This window comes from Miscanthus floridulus, chromosome 4, assembly GCF_019320115.1.
Source record: "Miscanthus floridulus cultivar M001 chromosome 4, ASM1932011v1, whole genome shotgun sequence".
NCBI lineage: Eukaryota > Viridiplantae > Streptophyta > Magnoliopsida > Poales > Poaceae > Miscanthus > Miscanthus floridulus.
Genome location: NC_089583.1, coordinates 71,533,847 through 71,555,226, shown reverse-complemented (window position 1 = coordinate 71,555,226; position 21,380 = coordinate 71,533,847). Strand labels below are relative to the sequence as shown.

Here is a 21,380-nt window from a genome sequence, read left to right as displayed (position 1 = left end):
AGTGGTATCCATACAATAGCATGTCGTATGGATGATGAAAGTAAAAACCCCATGTTAGTACTTAAATAACCACCTAAAAGTCCTTAACTGGGCATAAAGGAGATGACCACTGGCACACTTTAGATTTTTATAACACAAAACCTTTGTTTTTAAATACACATATGACAAGTTTAATGTTAAATCCTTGCTATGATGCCAGCTATCATAGAACCATCCAATTTATAAGAGCACAAGTACAATAGCAATCGTCGAAGCGATCAAACCGTCATACTTGAGCCCATATAAACCCGGTAGTCCAATGAAATCATAAAGGATCTCAAACAACCAACATACAAACCAAGATCATAAAGATTCAACACAACCCATCACATGTTACATCATAGTTCACAAATATTTCTCATACGTCAGAGTTCGAATAATTATTACAAACCAAGTTTGAAAGTAGCTAAAGCAAAGTAGTTTCACATCGACATCACACATAGTTTAATACAAAGCTAGTGTCATAGTCATCTCCAACCAAAAGCACAAGGGTGAGATGATATATAGAATGACCATGGCCCATGGTCCTAGTCCTCATCCACTATAGGAGCAAGGCAGTTCTTGCGTTAGCCATGATACATAATGTTATCTGTAGCAATGGGAATAAAACCCTGAGTATGAGAAGCTACTCAGCTAGACTTACCCGTCCAACTAATATACTAAGACACCAAGGAGTATGCAAGGCTTTATAAGTCAAGCTAGTAGACTTTTTCTTGTAGAAAAAACATAAGTTATCCAACATATATTTAATTGTGAATCACCAGTTATTAATCTCATTCTAGATTAGCAACGATCCTATGCCAACGCCGCGCCCTCAGAGATACAACCAATCTACCAATGGTGCTCAGGACGCTAACCCGCCCTTGGGCTTACACCATTAGCTCTCCGCACATCCTTACTGCCTCCAGGGTGCGCACTTTTACCCCTCATGGTCCCAGCCTAAGTTGAGGTACTCGGCTTCACGGTCGGAACAACTTATCCAGCCAACTATGTGAGAGCCATGCATTCAACATCACAAGATGAACCTTCAATGGCCGGTCCTTAAGTGATACAGACGGAATCACTATGATTCCACAACATAAGACTCCACCTGGTCTCCATTTATTCAATAATACTAGGTTATGTTCCACGATAGCACAATATAACCAACCGTGATCAACTTATCACCTATAGCTCGCAGGTGATAAGAAATCACCCGACTTTGACCGGTCTAAGCATAGCTAAGCATGATAAGCGTTCCTAGACTTAAATAGGATTCATGGTAGATATTTCTGGTGAAGGAAGGTAATATGCAGCAAGTGTTTCCAAACAACTCCTATGACGTAATGCATCAATATGAATAACTTTAGGTGACATTATAAAGTAGGGAGGCTTATAATGCTTCGGGGCTTGCCTTTCATGAACGTTGATGTCTGATGATCAGGACACTCCAGGAGATGATCGGCTTTAGGCTCTCCTTCTCTAGGAACCTCCTAGTGCTACACTTCCTGATTCTCCTCTTGTGAATCATCGTCTAGCTCCACCAACGTGACTTCCTCGGTTGCACCTATTGCATGCATATGCATAAGTAAGTCTCATGAATGCATACGAAGGATCATAGATGATGTGATATGGAGAGGTACATGCTGTGATAAATGATGTTAAGTAGCACAATGATAACAATGCTAACTTCATGCTAACTGAGTAGGTGCATATCTCTTCTCTATATACTTGCAAATTTCACACAATGCAAATGTCTAAGCTACACATGACAGTTATAAGTTAACATCATAACTGAAGTTCTACTTATCCAAATGATGTGATCTTAAACTTTCTAGAAATCTTATAAAATTGCCTACAACTCTTATTTAATTACCAAAAGCTATTTCACACTCTATCCTAACCAAAATAGGCAATCTATACAGTGTTGTCCAAAAATTCCAGAGAACAAGCACTTTGGAAGACTAACTTTAAACAGCTACAACTCCTAACCCTTTGGCCTATTGCCCTGAAATTTTAACACAAGATATATGAAGAAGTTTCCCTACAACTTTGTTATTAACCATTTCTACAGCAAACATCATTTTGACTATGCAACATACCAAACCACAGAATCTGTCCGAAAACCCTTCTAACTCGAATTATAAAGCAATAATATTTATACTGCATATAAGCATTCCAAATTTGACAACACTAAGTATACCAACAGTTAAAGAACATCAAATACACTCAAGAAAACATAGTGGTCAAGCCCAAACTATTTATTTAAATGCCTTTATCAATTTAATTGGATACTTAGAAAAAATAACCAACATATACCAAATGTGCACCGTAAATTCTCAGAAAATTGCAGTGACTTTCAAGTGCTACCAATAGACTACTGTAAAAGTTTTATACCATTTGACCTTGTATAATATCCTTTACAAAAATGACAAGCTAGCAAGGCCTATTTTAGTGAAAATAGTAAACCCTATAGAAAAGTGTCAAAGAATATATTATATATTTTTCCTAGCTTCTTATTAGTGCCATACTACTGTACAAAAAACTGCATATCAATATGTTACATATTTTTATCCCTACAATTTTCCTCAGAAAATACCATTTATTACTAGATAAATAGAAAGACCCTACTCCAATTAAATTTACAGCAAGTTTATTATTTTTTCTAGCTAGAGCATGTCAATACAAGACCAACAAAATTGGAAGCACAATTTTATCACTTTTCTAGCTCAAGATATCTATTTTACAAGTTTACTAACATTCAAAAGTACTTATTTAAATACATTTTAATCACCAAGAAAAATACCAGAAATTGTACATTTCATATTTTTATAAAAACTACAGTTCCTAAAGAACACAACAAAATTGGTTCACCAAAATTGGACCTCTGTAACTCCACTTATGATTTTCTAAAGTTGCATGCAAATCTGGATATAAATGAACTATCTTTCTAAACTTGATAGCCGGGACCCAAAGGTCAGTCGGGCCCGCATGTCAGTGAAAGAAAAACAGAGGAGCGGCGTTGCTCGACGTGGATCGACCGGAGTTCACCGATGGTGAGCTTTTCCAGCGACGGCACCGGCACTACAGTGACCACCATGACCTCCCGTACCTATTAAGCTATCTAGTTGGACCAATCGCTGGAGCTAACGACGACAGTGGCGACCATGGCAGTGCGGCGGTGCGGCTCGACATCGAAGCACCGGAGGTGACCATGATGCGCAATCTAGGGTTATGCCAAGACTCTACATCCTAAGGCGACTCTAACTCACACCCAAACATGACTAATGGTGGTTGAAGTCGGTGCGGCCACGGTGACAGAGGACGGCGGCGAAACAACGGTGAGGTCGTGTGTGGCCCGACAGCTTACCATGTGCTTCAAGAAAGCAAATGTGGGTGCGGTAGTGCGGTAGGAGTACGACAAAGCTACTACAGTGGCGGAGGAACATCACGAGCAAAATGCAGAGCAGGTCAGCCAGTAATGGCGTCGGTGGAGCTACGGTGAGCTGCTGCGGCTGCTGCGGGCACTGTGAGAAGGTGAAGGAGAAAGCCAGATAGGGAAATGACAGTCCAAGAGGGTCATGGGCGAGCGCGGGCTTGAGTTGGCGAGCAGCGGCCCGACGTGGCCTGGCCGGTCAGGCCGACGGTGACGCACGACGCACACGAGGCGTTCAAACTCTAAACCGGTCGACACTATAGGCGCGATTCAGTTCGGCCATCAGAGGTGATACCCGAGCCTGATAGCGCAAGTTGGCGACGATAATTCTCCTAAACCGTGAAGCATTAGCGCAAACAATCTAAACCAAAGTTGAAGCCCTATATACCATCTTCAATATCTATTACAGGATCAAGTTCTAATTCGCAAGCAATACAGAGTAAAATCATTCCAAAGTCGAGCTAGTGAAACTAGAAATCAGAAATACTTAGAAAAAATTCTAAGTGCTGCAAAACAGTGAATTATTGATTTTTGTGAGCTCAAAATGACTAAGCTATGCACCGAATTAGCTCATGACCCAAAAATAAAAGTTGTTGCTCTACTAAAATACTACAACTTTGCTTAAGGGTGCTTTGCCATGCAAAGAATCTATTACATAGTTCAAACTAGGTCAAACATACAACTTAAATTTGATGACTTACATAATATCAATGACTTAGAGACCAAACTAGCCTTGGTTATGAATACCAAAGTTGTTCCTTATGCTATTCTAAACATGTTTAAGGTATTCCCAAGGCTCCACACACATTTCATACATTGGTTACATGTAAACCCTAATCTAAGTAAGGCAATTAAGTAACATCACATACAACATAAGCCAACAAAGATAGAATACAAGATATGCCTAGGCTCAATGATGCTTGTGATCATGCAATATCAAGGTTAGATGCATGCTTAACACCTAGGGTGTTACAACCCTTCCCCCCTAATAGAAATCTCATCCCGAGATTGCATGACCTACCATTCCTCGTAGAAACTTGGATAAACCTCACAAAGATAGTCCTCACGTTTCCATGTAGCGTCTTGCTCACTATGATTATTCCAAATCACCTTGTAGAACTTGGTGACTTTGCTACGGGTCACTCTTTCCATTTCTTCAAGCACTCTAATTGGTCTTTCTTCATAAGTCAAATCCGACTGAATCTTGATACTAGTGATCATACAATATCAAGGTTAGATGCATGCTTAACACCCAAGGTGTTACAGGCTGCTCTCCTTCAGGATGTGGATGGTGGCGAGGTTGTCCTAGATCTTCTTCTTGCCCTTCTCCAGGACACCCCACTTCCTCTAGAACTCTGGGGCCTCTTCAATCTAGCGCCCGCTGATCTTTGGCAGGGGGGTGGCGGTGTCGTTCTTGAGATAGAACCACTGCGAATGTCACCCCTTGTTGGAGGTCGATAGCCGCATCAAAGGGTACTCACCTACCTGGTTGTTCTAGAGGTGGATGCTGGTGCATCCCATCGGTGTATGTAGCTCCCACCCACCGCTCTTCTCCCTCTTCTTCTGGAGAGTGACGATGAAGGAGTACCGCCACAGATCGAAGTGAGGACTGATCCCTTGGAATTCCTTGCATAGGGCAACAAACGCCGCCATATGCTGGATTCCATTGGGATTGAGGTGTTGTAGCTCAATCTTGTAGTAATGAAGTAGCCCCCAAAGAAATCTGTGGGCGGGGGTTGTGAACCCATGCTCATGGAAGTGGGCGAACGACACCACATAGCTATTGGGTGGTGACGATAGCTCCTCCTCACCGGGTAGCAACCACTCCTCGGCCGAGGTCCCCACATGGAGAAGGCCATGACGGACAAGACCCTCCATACGCTAGAAGGTGATGTCAGAGCGGCACCATGGATCCATTGGAAGATGCGGGCAGGAGGATGCGAGCTCGATGGCGGTCGGGACACAGATGTAGGAAGCCTAGGCGATTGGCAGCGAAGGTTGCAGATGCAAAGGCAAGAAGGCAAGGTATGAAAGCTGGGGGGGTGAACCCTTTGGTTTTATAGGGGCGACGAGCATGAGGAAACCAACCATCCTCCTAGATCTCTGTGCCTGCCATGATTTGCCACAACGTCATGCTGCGGGGTATCTGCACGCAATCCCTATCCTTTCCCCTCGGAAGACTCACCAGATGTTTTACCTCTCCTGGCAGGCCATGACTCATCACAAGTAAGAGGAATATGGATCAAAAAACACCTCTACGGCCCGTCTAGGCCCAGGAGTTCGAAGGTTGGCCCATCAATGGGTTTGACAACCACTCTAGGCACCCTTATGATAAGGGATGGAAAGGGATGGGCCCACAAGCGGCCAGTGCCTAGGCACACAAGTGCCATGGGCATCTCGGCCCACAATTGAGTCTCAGCCGGGTACGATCCATGTTTTTCTCCTAAAGAAAGGCATAGAGCCCTCGAGACCAATTGAGTGGGCCCGAGCACTATATGGATAGACCACTGAGAAACTAAAGTCGGACACCAAACCAACCCTATCCAGATCCTCAATGGGATACCAGGACCCCAATCAAACTAGCCAGCTAACAAACCCCCAAATCTCATGGCCATACCCGCCAAGGGTCCAGCCTTGACAAAAGGGAATCACTGTCCCTAGGACATGCCATGGGCCACAAAAGAAGGCTAGGGCCTTTAGAGTCCTCCCTTTCAGAAAAACCTCTGAAGGAGTATTTTACTCCTTCGTAGACTTAGGGGCTACTGTTGGGGACCAACACTAGGGTACCCAAAGAGGAGGAGCTATTAATCATCAATGATGATTCATTCAAGCGGTCAAGAGCGTGACTACAGCTCTTGTTGACCATAGAGGCTGCGGGCTCCACCTCATCCGACCCCTAAGGGTGGCTCCACCTTGCCCGATACTGAGGCCATGGGCTTCGCCTCATCTGACCCCTGAGGGTTGGCTCCACCTGAACTGACCCCTAAGGGTTGACTCCACCTCGTCCAACCTCTCGAGGGTTAGCCCTGCCTCGGCCGACCCCTGAGGGTTCATTCCACCTCGCCCGATGTCTAAGGGTAGGCTCTGCCTCGCCCAATGTCTGGGGGCTAGCTTTGCCTCACCCAATGTCTGAGGGCTGGCTCCAACTCGCCCAATGTCTGAGGGCTAGCTACGCCTCACTCGACATCTGAGGGCTAGCTCCGCCTTGCCCGATCCCTCGAGCATGGCTCTTAACGGAAGCTCACGCCACCGCTAACCACTACAGGCCAAAAAGTACAACCCAAGGTCAAACTTCTAGCATTGTGTTGGGAATGGTCACATCTCAACACAACCCATCCGCAGGACATATCATTCCAGGGAACTCACATTGCCCATAGTAACGGACATGTGGTCACTATGTTGCCTACTCCCTATACAGCCGCTGATCAGCACGCTAGTTCGCCGCATCACCCACTAGGGCGGAGTGGGACATGACGACCCACTGATAATGCTAGGGCATGGCATTGTCAGTGGACAGGCGTCCGATGTGGAGCTATCCCTATCACCACCTGTCATGTCAGAGGGGCCTGCACAGAGGAAAAGAAAGGCTCAGAGACCCTGAAGGACTTCCTCGGTCTCTTGTTCTCCTCTTTTCTCCCATTGTAACTCATGCTTTCCCTTGGCCTATATAAGGGAAAGCAGGGCACCCCACTAAGGGGCATCATTGCATCGCATCGCACGGCATCAGATCAAGACCACTAGCATCAAACCTCGAACACATAGCAGAGCAACGACTGAGCCCTCGGTACCCATTCGTTCTTTCCACCAGAGACTTGGGACCTGTCCCTATCTTGCCCATTTGTAACCCCTACTATGAACTTTCAGTGCTAGTAACATAAGTAGCAGCAACGAACTGGACATAGGGACATTCTGCCCGAACTAGTATAAACCTTGTGTCCTCTTAGCACATCATTCGAGCCAGATGCATAATAATACAAATTTACTCATTGTTGTTTACTAGAAACACCGACCCTTGTGCTAGAACTAGCCAAGTGAGGGGTAAGGAGGCTAGCAAAGCATGGATAGGGAACAAAGCAACAGAGGTACGCAAGTGTACTCCAGAGTTGGGAGCAAAGAAGTTGCAAGTAGAGCTTGAAAGACAGTTCCCAATCAAAATGTCATATAATAAGGTGTGGGAAGGAAGGCAACTTGCACTAAAAGGCCTACATGGCACTTGGGGCAAAAGATTTAGAATGTTATGGAGTTTCAAAGCTGAGTTTGAAGCTACATGTCCTAGAAGCATAGTAGAGATTGATTGCAAGAAGAACAAAAAGGATGGTCGAGTCTATTTCTATAGGATGTTTATGGCCATCAAAGCATGTGTGAATGGGTTTCTTGCTGGTTGCAGGCTGTAACACCTTAGGTGTTACGAGCTGACTTAGCAACTAAGTTAAGGTCTTGGGGAAATCAAGCTGAATGGGTTTTTGAATTTTTAACAAGTTAGAACACATATGAAACGGGAAAGTGACTCGGTAAACAAAAACAAGATATAACTTGTGTATAGTGTTTATGTAAAATGATGACCGAATAGGGTAGATAAGAATGCAACTGCAATTTTTGGAAGTGAATATTGTAACTAGGGTTTTTGGGAGCTCAAACAACAAATCCGTGATTTAAATGGAACTTTTCGTTGAATCGGCAACAAGTTGAAATTGTAGTTAAAGTGTCATTTTTGGCAAATTATATTGAGCAAAATAGTTAAATAGTGCCTAAGCATTTTGTTCCTATGGGTTAGTATGAAGTATGGACTATTGCGTGAAATACTTGTTGGTTGAAATTGATAGGGTTTAGGCCTCTTAAAAATTGTGACAAAAGTGTTAGTCGTTGTTTAGTTCTAACTGAACCCTGCCCTTTTCTAAATCCAAAAAGTATTGTAGACAATGATATTTTAGCAATTGAATTCTAGCTAAAACACTTAAGCACTAGCTCCATGATTTCATAGTGTTAGTTGCCTCTAAGTGAGTTCTTTAACAAGGTGAAGTCCACGTATGAGTTGGAGTTGTCATGGCATCATAGAAATTGCCCTAACTTTGTTAGAACGCGCTGTTGATCTTGTTTCGGGCTTCGGTCGTGAACTGGCGTTCAGTGCGATGAGCTCCTATTGGCGCCTCTCTATCTCCCTCAATGCTCACTCTCTAGCCATGCTCATTGCTCGGACGAGATGGCCTTAGTGGCTACTAGAATCTTAAACTCTTGTTTTAATCTCAATCGGGCCGTAAGCGGTTGGTTTTGATGCTTTAAAATTCATGCTTAGCACGTGTCTGGCCATTCCACCCGGAGTGTTTGGTCACTATGTTTGGTGCGCATCGTGGCTACCTCTGGCCATGCATGTGCATATGTAGGCTGAGGGTGGCCGCCCTTGGCCTGGTTGTAGCGTGGTCGTGGCTTGGCCACCTTCGGCTGCGACGACTGCTGCTGGCCAATGGCCTCGGCACTCGCCCCATGACCACCACTGCTACCCTATTGCATGGCTACCCCACCCGCTGCCCTCCTTGTCTCAAGCCGCACCACTGCTCATGGAGCTGTCCCATGACCTCTGACTCACCCGGTCGCTATAGCATTTGTTCCTAGCCGCACAACCCACCTAACAAGCCCGAGTTCAACATCGTACATAGTCTACTACATCACAACGTTGTACTGCTGCATGTGTGTGGCCACATGTGGGCACACATTCAATGGCTCCGTCCAAGCTCTAACCGATGTGCCGCCTGTCCCATACTCATGCGGTCATATCCCCACACTATCATGCCTCGTCGGGTCATGGCCGAGCCACCTCTACCAGGGCTGCTTCCCACGACATGGTGGTGATAGTGCACCACTCTCCCTTCCCCTTTCTTAATCACAAGCCCGAGGCTTCCTAGTCTAATTCCTCATGTCAGCGAGTAGCAGAGGAAATTAGCTATGTGCCCCGTTCACACCGAGTCCAGTCGTTTTCTGTCGTGGTCGAATTTGGTTTCTCCCTATCACTAGTCATGAGTGCCACCGAACTGGTAGGTTGGGAGGTAAGGCATATAGGAGTGGTAGCAGTTAAATTGCTCATAACCTTGAGCTCGCCTTCACTCCCTCCATTCGACGCTCATGCTACTTTTGCCAGGATGCTCGATGATAGTGTGGTGACGTGTCGGTGCCGTGCTCGGAGCGCTACCGTATGGTTCGAGCGTGCATAGCTAGATCACCTTGGTAGTCCCTGGTTTCAATCGTCACCACATCATGCTCCTTGGTGAGATCTCGATGCTTCCCCATCGTCTCTACCCCTCCATTAGCGCTTTAGGTCATCAGAACGGCCATGCCACCGCCATGGATAACCACTCACCGCTGCAGCTCATGTTAGTACATCCTTGAGACCCTAACCATCACCCAGTCATGCGCGTTTAGCCATAGATGGTGGTAGGTCCCTTACTCCCGTCTTAGCGAGCCTAGGTTGTTCGGCGTAGCTGCCCTATGCCGTCGGCTGCCGCATCGGTGAGCACTGGGCTTCCAGGGACCAGCCCATGGTGAGGACAAAAACAACTGAGGGCTTGGTCGCAAAGCCACTGCCGATGGGAAAAGTACACATGGTAGTTGTACTATTACCTCGAAGCTCGGGGGCTTCTCTACAAAACTGTCGTCACACGCTGGCTCCCCGGCCTTGGGCCGTGTTGGGCCATTGCGACACATGTGGACTCCCTAGCCTTGGGCCACGTTGGGCTGGGCTACTGGGCCAAATCGATGGCCACCGGCTCTTTTCCTTTTCTAAGCATTTTTCAAATTTAGTTTCTAAGTTAACTTTGTAAATTCAATATAAATTGTGTAGTTAACCAAAAATAGTGAAACCAATTTTGTTAAGTTCCTAAAATCATGATATATCTGCTAGTATATTTTGTTCACCTAGTTTTATAATATTTTTAGGAGTTATATAATTAAATTGAGATGCTTAATATTATAAGATATAAACTTGTAGGAATTTTTGTGATAAAATGGTAATAGTGTTGGCTCTAAAACTTTCACAGTAAATTCCTCACATTATTAGGTGCTCACCATAATTTTTGTAGCTCCATAATAATTAGTCTGCTAAGGTAGCTAAATGAGCCCTAGTTCAAAAATATATATTTAATCAATAAAATGCCGAAACACCTTAAGATTTTAAAACTAGAACATTTTCCAGAGATGAAGCCTTGCTCGACAATGTAGTGCGTAGCCTAGTACGTTAGTCGTTAGAGCTACCTCATTGGCTTGAAAGGCATAATCGTTGAGTTGCGGTTACCATTGATTAATTGTGTCTCTACGTTGCATCCACGTATATCATAATAGGAACAACGATGGATCATGGAGTCGACCGGAGTAGCAGAAAGGATGGTGCCTTGATGATCGTGTCACCATGATGGAGTGCTAACTTTTGGTTATATCTTACCTAGGCAAGCCTTGGTGCATAACCCCAATTATTCTGCACTTTTATTTTATGCTTGTGCATTAAGTTTTAAGGAGTTGAATGAAAACCACTTACATATATATATCCTTATCCTATGAATCCTACTAGTATGTCAGGATCATGTAGATTGTTATGCTATAGGATTCGGTAGAAGTCGAGTGATTACCTGTCACTCACGAGAGATAGGAAAGATATTATTATTATTATCATATTACTATCACATAGAATATATATATCAGGATGATAATTGGAGACCGTGCAGAATGGTACTTGGGATCTGGACTTGTTTAGGCATTCGAGCGAGGCTCGAGTTGTATTTGTTCTACCTGTGTCGATTGAGGACCGTCCGTTGCTGTGGATAGTAATCAGATCATAGACTTATTATCCTGAACACATACTTGCTTATGGGAGCGGGAAGGCTCGTTACGCTCTTGTCATGAGTTCTGGCTCTTTTCGGACCGACTAATTGGAGGCGGGGAAAGGTGGAGGTCTAAGCACCATATTAAGACCGGGTCTCAAGTGTGGGGGCTTGGAGTCCATGTTTTAACGGGGACCTAGACCCCGTGATAGGAGTGGAATGGGTTAGTCTTGCTTGTGCCTGGGCGCAAGCGGGGCGTGTGTTTCGGGGTACCTAGCTGGGATACATTGATTCGTGAATCACCGTTTTTGTGAGATGGTACGACTTGGCTATGGTCTAGCACCGTAGTAAGAACTAGAACTTGAAAGGTGATAAAAATGGTTCTGATTGCTTTCCACCTGCTTGAAAGTAGTATAGGTGCTTACATAGAATGGTTAGTTAATGAACTAATGATGACTACTAACAAAATTGAATATTAGGATGCACGTTTAGTAATGCTTCCGCAGATGCAATAACCCACAAGCCAAATAAGCCTTGCATATCCTTGGAGCCTTTTATTTTCCTCCTGCCGGGTAAGTCTTGCTGAGTACAATCGAGTACTCAAGGTTTTATTCCCCCTGTTGCAGGTGATCGGAGGATACTTAAAGCTGACTCTTGTGTGTGGAAACCTCCTAGTGGGCTCAGAGAGAATTCCTTCACACTACGACCGTAGTGTTTATTTATAACCCTCAGTAAATGTTTTTATAAGAAAAGATTTAAAATCTACTAGCATCTCTTGTATATAAATGTCCACTATATTAATGCTCCACCATGTCATTAAATTAATCTTTGCTTCCTCTGTAACTCTGATAACATTGTTATATTCTATTGTTATAATCAATTGAGGTAATATTATGTTACTGTAATAAAGTGATGTAAGAAATGACTTAAGAATGTTGTAAGCTTTATTCTCTCATTTATGATCCTGATAGAAAATATGGATTTTCGAGTTCTTTCTTGGGGTGTGGTCGATGGAACTACATAGTTTAGTGTCCTCTCTTAAGTACTTAGTGTCTAATAGAAGACAAGTACGCCTGAGAGGTTTTAGATTAGGCGGTTCTGCCACACAGGCCATACCTTGGGGTTAATTCTACTCACCTCACAGTTAAATATAATGGACAGCTAGCTGCAGCAACAACAACATGGTTTCTGATGTACCCAGTGGCATATGAAATTTTTTACAAGGAGACAAGCTGATTGGACATGGTTTCTGATGCAATTGAAGAGAGCAATTGGAACTCCACATGGACTCACAATACACACAGATGCCTGCAAAGGCTTAGAGAAAGCAGTCCATAATGTCTTCCAAGGTGACATGAGCATAGGGAGTGTTTTAGGCGCCTCATGCATAATTTTAGAAAGCACTTTGATGGAGATGTGCTAAAGAACATGTGGCCTTGTGCTTGGGCATGTACTACTAGGAGGTATCAATGGCTTTGGGATAAAATTGGAGATAATTGTCCAGCAACAATTCCTTACTTGCAAGCAGAGCACAAACATCTTTTGTCTCAAGCTAAGTTCTCAGGGGAGTGCAAGGTTGATTATGTGAACAACAACATATCAGAGTCCTTCAACAAACTAGATTAAAGAGACCAAAGGGTTCCCAGTGGATATCCTCGTGGACACAATTAGGGGTATGATCATGGAAAAGATAGCTATGAGACTACTTATAGCTAACAAACCTTGAAGGGTCAATTCTTCCTAGTGTTATAAATGAGCTGAAGATGAAGCGTAGAAACTTGAAGTACACAATTAAGGGGAGTGGTGGTCTCAAGGCTGAGATATCTGGATTAACTAAAGACAGCTATCCTTGGAGGCATGCTGTGGACCTTGAAAGCAAGACATGTTCATGTGGTCAGTGGAATATTTCTAGGAAACCTTGCACTCATGTTATAGCATTTATAGGTTCCCTTAGATAAATTAAACTTGAGGACTTTGTTCATGATTACTACTCAGTTCAACGTTTCAAGGCTACTTATCAGTTTGGGGTCAACCCAATGGTTGACAAGTCACAATGGCCTATTGTTGATCCTGGGTTTGTAATGGTGCCTCTGAGGCATGAAAGGTCTGTAGGTAGGCCAAGAGTGAAGAGGATCAAAAGTAAGGGTGAGCCAAGAAAAATGGGTCCTTACCAATGCAAAAGATGCTTCCAGTTTGAGCATATTGAGAAGGGTTGTAGTGAGCCGCCTACTGAACTCGCTGTTGAATTGCCACCGGTAGCTCCTACTAATTCAAGGTAAATTGATCCCTGTACTTTTGTTGTAACATGATCTTTTATTAAATATGGCTGATACCTTTCCTGATGTGTAGGAAAAGAAAAGAAAAGGGCAGTACATCTGGCTGCAAAAAAAGCTCTAAAAAATCCAAAAAAGTATCTGCACCTTCTACTTCCTTAGTCACACAATCGCCTGTTAGTCCAGGGCTAACAACAAGAAGGATGACAGCTTCCACTAGTCCTCTCAGTCCAGGACCTACAATAAGGAGCAGGGCAGCAGCAGCCATATCCCCAGGAGGAATTGCAAGAAGGCTTATCATAGGCTAAGCAATGGCTTTGTTAGTGCAAATGCTATGTATTGTGCTATTGTTATGATGTAGTTAGACTATGGATGCATGTGTTGAACTACTGTATGTGTTAGTAGATCTATCCCCTTTGCTGTCTTCACTAGTACTCAGTTGAGAAATGGTTGTTGAGAAGTGGTGTTGTGAGTGTACGTGTTCATGTGTGCTTATACTAAAGGGATTCCTATATTAAATGTCTTCATATGTGCCAAAATATATGTGCAGGAATGTACTTATATTGCTACTGAAATATACGTGTCTTATGGGACATAAACTTTCAATGGTATTTTACGGAGATCGTGACCTACCCAACCAATTTTCCAAACAACTAACCACTAACTGTTACACAAAACGGAGTCCACATCCACAATTGCGACGAATGCTAGCTACGGCGACGACAACACACAGGCACACCTATCCCGAGCACAGGTACGTACAGTCAAATTACATGTCTAGCACGCTGCTGATGCCACCACATGCATATGCATGCGCATATTGCATATGACATTCCCTAGTGACAGAACGGTGCATGCACGACAGTTGCAGAAGACGAAGCACTAGCTGGTACGCCGCTTCAGCTCGCCGGCGTACGGCGGATCCACGGAACCGACTCAGATCGCGCCGCCCCGCTCCGCCACCTCGTTCACGGATAGGAAGCTGAACCCGTCCAGCGCCTCTGTCACGTTGCCCTCGCTGAAGACCCTGACGGCGACCGCTTCGCCCCCGCCAACCGCGACGCCGTTGCTCAGGGCCACCCAGTACCCACCGCGGCCGTCGGCGCGCAGGTTGTCTGGGTACCCCGGCAGCTCCGCGAATGTCTCGGACGTGCCGGTCCGGGCGCCGCAGACCCTGTACCTCCACAGCTCGCCCAGCCCCATGTGGGCCACACTACTACAGAATTGGACATCACTATCGGCCTCATCGCTGCTGGATTTTAAAAAAATAATAGTGATAGCCCATCACTATCGGTTTTTAGCTAAAACCGGCAATGATAGTACTAAATGTATTCGGGTATTCACTGTCGATTCATATCAGTGTCGGTTTTAACCAAGAACCGACAGTGATATTGGGTCTCACTGTCGGTTTGAGCCAAGAACCGACACTGATACTATCACTGTCGGTTCGTGGCTTGAATCGATAGTAATATACTACAAGAAAACTTTATAAGTTTCTTATATGATATTTGATGAAGACGAACTTTATATCAAAGTTGTAGTACTCGACGAGATCTATAACTTTGTAGTTCAAACTTTTTTAATTTGAGATCGTTTGGATGTTCAAATATTTTTATTTGAAATAATCTATCTAACGAAAATTACGTTTGTTTTCTAAAATTTAAAATTTGAATTTTTTAAACGGCCTCAGATGGAGAAACACCCAAAACAAAAGTTGTTGATCTCCAAAGGTTATACAACTTTGTAGTTGAAAACTTTTTCATTGGAGATCATTTACTTCTTAAAAATATTATTTAAAATTAAAATTTAAAATTATTAAAGAACTCTAATTTCTCTTTTTAATATATAGCTAAAACTTGTAACTAGTCTTTCTTCCTCGTACTAACTTTAAATTTAATGATTTTTTTTTTAAAAAATTTTAAATCATGCTCTATCAATTTATTGCGTTCTTACCGCTATTATTTTATCATTTTTTTTTCATGTGACTATGTTTTATCTATTCGAATTTTAAATTTCAAAAAATGACAATTTCAAACGTTATTTTGGCACACTAAATGATTTCAGCCGAAAAAATCATGAACATAGAAGTTGTAGAACTTATCAAGATCTACAACTTTTACTTTGATCATTTCTTCATCCGATAAAGTAATAATAACATTGTGAACAAAATATACATATCTCTCTTATAATTTTATAAACAATAAGAGGGATATGTAACATTTGTGAATAATGTTACTACCACTATGTCAGATAAATAAATGATCAAATGACTAAAATAGAAGTTGCAGATCTCAAAAAGTTATGAAACTCTGTAGTTGATAACTTTTTGATTGAAAATAATCTTGTCAAGGAAAATTATGTTTGAATTTATAAAATTTGAAATTTAAATTTTGTAAACGACCTCGGATGGAGAAACTATCAAAATAAAAGTTGTAGATCCCAAAGATTTATGAAACTTTATAGTTGACAACTTTTTGATTTGAAACCATCTTCTCAAGGAAAAATACGTTTGAATTTCAAAAAAATTAAAATTTAAAATTTTTAAACGACCTCGGATGGATAAACAGTAAAAACAAAATTTGTAGATCTCAAAAAGTTATGAAACTTTGTAGTCGATAACTTTTTGATTTGAAATCATCTTGTCATGGAAAACTACGTTTGAATTTCTTAAATTTGAAATTTAAATTTTTAAACGACCTGAGAAACTACCCAAATGAAAATTGTAGATCTCAAAAAGTTATAAAACTTTGTAGTTCACAACTTTTCATTTGAATTAGTTTAGGGTCCCAAATACTCATTTTAAAATTAGATGAACATAAAATGGCTAGAACGAAAATCTCATTTGGACACAAACAGCTTACATGTATAGTGGCTCGGGGCCGAAGACACGAAGTAGGACGACAGGGGTTCGAGCGCCGGTGGCCGCGAAACACGTGTTTTTCGAGCGAAAAATCGCTTGACTTATGACTTGCGACGCGTGACTTTGTGGCTGTTTAGTAGGGCCTCTCCAGTATTAAAAAAATTCCCTATTTTTTCAATGAATTTTTTAGCTTTCCTAGAAACCACGTCACTGCGGGTTCACGATGTCAATCCCACATCACTGCCAGTATACCACTGTCGGTTCAAAATCCGACAGTGAAGAGGGTTTTTGAATCGACAGTGATGTCATGATCTAGTTAGACTATGGATGCATGTATTGAACTACTGTATGTGTTAGTAGACCTGCCCCCTTTGCTATCTTAACTAGTACTCAGTTGAGAAATGATTGTTGAGAAGTGGTGTTGTGAATGTACGTGTTCATGTGTGCTTATATTTAAGGGATCCCTATATCAAATGTCTTCATATGTGCCAAAATATATGTGCAGGAATGTGCTTATATTGCTACTGAAATATAAGTGTTCATTTATGTTTAAATATTGGGGCACATACTGCTGTTTATTTGGTTCTTACTAGGGTATCTATGTCCAAGTCAACAGCTCCGTGACTACATTTTGACGGAATGGTACTTTCAGTTAATAGTCCAACCTTTCAGCGATATTTTACAGGAGCGTAAACTTTCAGGGATATTTTACGTGGATCACGACCTTTTGATGCTACCCAACCAATTTTCCCAACAACTAACCACTAACCGTTACACAAAACGGAGTCCACATCCACAGTTGCGACGAATGCTAGCTACGGCGACGACATGGCACACAGGCACACCTATCCAGAGCACAGGTACGTACAGTCAAATTACTTGGTCTAGCACGCTGCTGATGCCACCACATGCATATGCATGCACATATTGCATATGACATTCCCTGATGACAGAACGGTGCGTGCACGGCAGTTGCAGAAGACGAAGCACTAGCTGGTACGCCGCTTCAGCTCGCCGGCGTACGGCGTGTCCACGGACCCGACCCAGAGCACGCCGCCCCGCTCGGCCACCTCGCTCACGGACACGAAGCTGAACCCGTCCAGCGCCTCCGTCACGTTGCCCTCGCGGGAGACCCTGACGGCGACCGTGGGTGCCGTGGCGGCCGCTTCGCCGCCGCCGACCGCGACGCCGTTGCTCAGCGCCACCCAGTACCCGCCGCGGCCGTCGGCGCGCAAGTTGTCCGGGTACCAGGGCAGCTCCGCGAATGTCTCTGACGTGCCGGTCCGGGCGCCGCGGACCCAGTACCTCCGCAGCTCGCCCAGCGCCGTGTGTGCCACCACCACGTGCGTGCCGTCGGCGCTCACCGCCACGCCGTTCGGGTAGGAGAGGCCCGCCTGGAGCACGGCGACGCGGCGGGTCCGGCGGTCGTAGCCCAGCAGGCGGCCCGTCTCGTCGCCCAGGGCCACCACCAGCATGTAGTCGCTGCATGCATTGCAATTTGAGGTTGGCATCAGTGTTGGTTCCCGCTGGGATCATTATAACTTGTCAGATAGAGATACTATTCCACGAGCTTATCTGAGATGCTGCAGGTCAAGTAATAATAATCAAAATAAAATTAATTGAGTTGATATGACTTTCTTAACGAAAATTGGAGGGGCGGCAGGGGAATAGATTTTTTGGGAAAAAATTGTGAATAAGCCTTTTTTGGAACAAAAAATCTACTAAACAACTCCCATATTTGCTTCCGAAATGTTTTTCATACATCATCACTTTACCGAATATAGGTAAACAAAGAATATTAGCATCTATCGAATGTTGCTGTTGTTATATCCATGCTACGGTGTTGAACGTAACTTTGAGTCATTATCACACAAAGTCGTTGGAGGACCTACGAGGCTACTGCGGCACAACAAGTGCTTTATTGATGTTTATTATGTGAACTGCATTTCTAGTTTCTTGTTGCCAGTTAGCTAGGGAAATAGAGCACTACGTACTATATACTCCCTCTGTCTCAAAAAGGCGTTAGGGGTATGTATAGGTCAAACTTTTTCAACTTTAACTATGTTTGTACAAAATACGTGTAATATTTATATATCTAAATAAGTTTATTATAAAAATATATTCAACGGTCTATCTAACGATACTAATTATGTATTATAAATATTAATATTCTTTTATATATAATTAGTTAAAGTTAAAAAAGTTTAACTTCTCTGGAAGCGAGAATGACTCCTACTTTGCGATAGATGGAGTACCTACATTGATGAATAATGGCCCCTTTCACCTTGCTGCCGCCAATGGGTTTTTATGGATGCTATGCAAACGTTCGTAATATAATGGCCCCTAGCTTTTCACCTTGCTGCCAATTGGTTTTTATGTATGCAATGCAACTCCAGTAATTAGCCCGTACCTCCTCCTGTACGTGGTGCTGCTGTCAGTAAAGTAGACGTCGCCGGTCCGCTGGTCAACGTCGAGCCCGTTGAGGAAGTTGAACGGCTCGCCGCCGGCCTCCGTCGCCACGACCTCCGCCAGCCCGCCGCGCGCGGCAACCCTGAGCAGCCCAAGGTAGGCGTCGGCGATGTAAAGGTCGCCGGACTGCCGGTGGAACTGCAGGCCCAGCGGGCGCCCGCACAGCAGGCTCTCCGGCACTACCAGCTTCTTGTCCGGCGAGCACAACGCCACGCTCCTGCGCATGACGTTCGCACGGGTAAAAATCTAAAAATCGTGTGAACCATACATGTGTGTTCGATTGTTGAATGTGCACGCATGCAAAACGAAGATGAAACGCACGGTCGATCGCTTACTTGTGCTTGGAGTTGTAGGCGAACTCGGTCCATCCTCGGAGGCGACCTTGCCACCGGAGGATGCGGCCGTCGGAGACGCCGGAGTATGGGCCGCCGCCACGCCCGTCGAAGGCGAGACTCTCCGGCCCGGACACCGGCTCCGGCAGCGTCATCACGACGAGTCCTGGATCTATGGACTTGGTTTCGTACGATGACGACGCTGCAGCCGCAGCCGCAGGCAACAGGAGAAGAAGCGCAAGGAAGGAATGCAGTGAACGAGTGGCAGCCGCAGCCGCCGCCATGTCAAGCTGTGGCCTTCGTGCTCTACTGCACTCGGCACGCACGCAGGGGTAACTGCCGACAGTGCTACGCTCGCTCGATCGGGCAGCTGAACACTGACAGAATTCAAGTAATCCACACATGCAGCAGCTCGATCAGTTTCTGCATTTTTATAGACGTTGTCAGGTCAGGGTGCAGTGAACACTGTTGTGCACAGGACGCAGCAGCTGCACAGGATACAGTTCGCAGCTGATGATATTAAATCGGCATCATGGTGGCCTACGTATAATTTCTTCATTCCTGCCACCCCCGAACGAAAGCTCAAGGAGTTAAGGAACCTGCGAAATTTCTTCAAGCTTCACAGAGATTAGCGACATTTGCCGACCATATATATATATTCGCTTTGTGTGATATGCATCATGTCTCCGACAATCCACCCCCTCCAACTGATCCCAACCAGCTTCATCGCCATTCAAAGTCCTATCTAAATCAACGTTAAATATAGAGCATGGTGTATATACCCAATTGCTAGTACAAAAATGATTATAGATGGTGTATAGTATACAATTGTTTTTTTTTTCATGTTCTGTCAATAATTTCAGACTATGCAATTCCGTTTTTCATGTTCTATCAATAATTTCAGACTATGCAATTGTTTTTTCCATGTTCTTTCAATAATTTTAGACTATGCAATTGTTTTTGTTCATGTTCTATCAATAATTCAGATCTCATATTTAAACACTAAATTCAGATCTCATTTCGTCTATTTTTTCTAGGTTGTGTCAATAGGTTCTAGCCATACTTGTTGTCGGGGACCAATACTAGGGTACCCGAAGAGGAGGAGCTATTAACCATCAACGATGATTCGTCCGAGCGATCAAGAGCGCGACTACAGCTCTTGCCAACCACCGAGGCCGTGGGCTCCACCTTGTTCGACCCCTGAGGGTGGCTCCACCTCGCCTGATACCGATGCCATGGGCTCCGCCTCGTCCGACCTCCGAGGGTTGGCTCCGTCTCAGCTAACCCCCGAGGGTTGACTCCACCTCGTCCGACCTCTCGACGGTTGGCCCCGCCTTGGCCGACCCCTGAGGGTTGGTTCCGCCTCGCCCGACGTCTGAGGGTTGGCTCCGCCTCGCCCGATGTCTGAGGGCTGGCTACGCCTCGCCCGACGTCTGAGGGCTGGCTACGCCTCGCCCGACGTCTGAGGGCAAACTTCGCCTTGCCCGATCCCTCGAGCATGGCTCTTTACGGAAGCTCACGCCGCTGCCAACCACTACGGGTCAAAAAGTACAATCTAAGGTCAAACTTCTGGCATCGTGCAGGGAGAGGTCACATCTCAACACGACCCATCCCCGCGACATGTCATTCCAGGAAACTCACATCGTCCACAGTAACTGAGGCGTGGTCACTATGCTGCCTACTCCCTGTACAGCCGCTGATCAGCACGTTGGTTCGCCGCACCGCCCGCCGGGGCGGAGTGGGACATGATGACCCGCTGATAATGCCAGGGCATGGCATTATCAGCGGACAGGCGCCCGGCGTGGAGCTGTCCCTGTCACCAGCTGCCGTGTCAGCGGGGCCCCCACAGAGAAAAAGAAAGGCCCAGAGACCCTGAAGGACTTCCTCGGTCTCTCGTTCTCCTCTTTTCTCCCATTGTAACCCGTGCTTTCCCTTGACCTATAAAAGGGAAAGTAGGACACCCCACTAAGGGGCATCATCGCATCGCACCGCATCAGCTCAAGACCACTAGCTTCAAACCTCGAACACATAGAGGAGCAGCGATCGAGCCCTTAGTACCCATTCGTTCTTTCCACCAGAGAGTTGGGTCATGTCCCTCTCTCGCCCGTTTGTAACCCCTATTACCAACTTTTAGTGCTAGTAACACGAGCAGCAGCAACTAACTGGACGTAGGGACATTCTGCCCAA

General features: G+C 44.7%; 1 protein-coding gene and 1 pseudogene across 1 annotated transcript; one reads left to right on the top strand and one right to left on the bottom strand.

Moving 5' to 3' along the window:
* Positions 1–7,608: 7,608 nt before the first annotated feature.
* Positions 7,609–13,868, top strand: LOC136551703 (uncharacterized; annotated as a pseudogene).
* A 3,177-nt stretch (positions 13,869–17,045) lies between these two features.
* On the bottom strand, positions 17,046–19,555 carry LOC136551702 (protein STRICTOSIDINE SYNTHASE-LIKE 10-like). The gene is made up of 3 exons (XM_066543244.1): positions 19,197–19,555; positions 18,803–19,078; positions 17,046–17,874 (listed from the first exon to the last, which is right to left on the bottom strand). The coding sequence occupies exons 1-3, from the start codon at positions 19,475–19,477 to the stop codon at positions 17,382–17,384; spliced, it is 1,050 nt and encodes a 349-aa protein (XP_066399341.1). The 5' UTR covers positions 19,478–19,555; the 3' UTR covers positions 17,046–17,381.
* Positions 19,556–21,380: the final 1,825 nt, after the last annotated feature.

Bases quoted from the DNA above. Each gene is read 5' to 3' on its own strand.
- LOC136551702 (XM_066543244.1), bottom strand. From the start codon at position 19,477: ATGGCGGCGGCTGCGGCTGCCACTCGTTCACTGCATTCCTTCCTTGCG. The intron at 19,079-19,196 runs GTAAGCGATCGA...CGTCATGCGCAG, and splicing joins GCCTACAACTCCAAGCACAA to GAGCGTGGCGTTGTGCTCGC. The intron at 17,875-18,802 runs GTACGGGCTAAT...CAATGCATGCAG, and splicing joins AGCACCACGTACAGGAGGAG to CGACTACATGCTGGTGGTGG.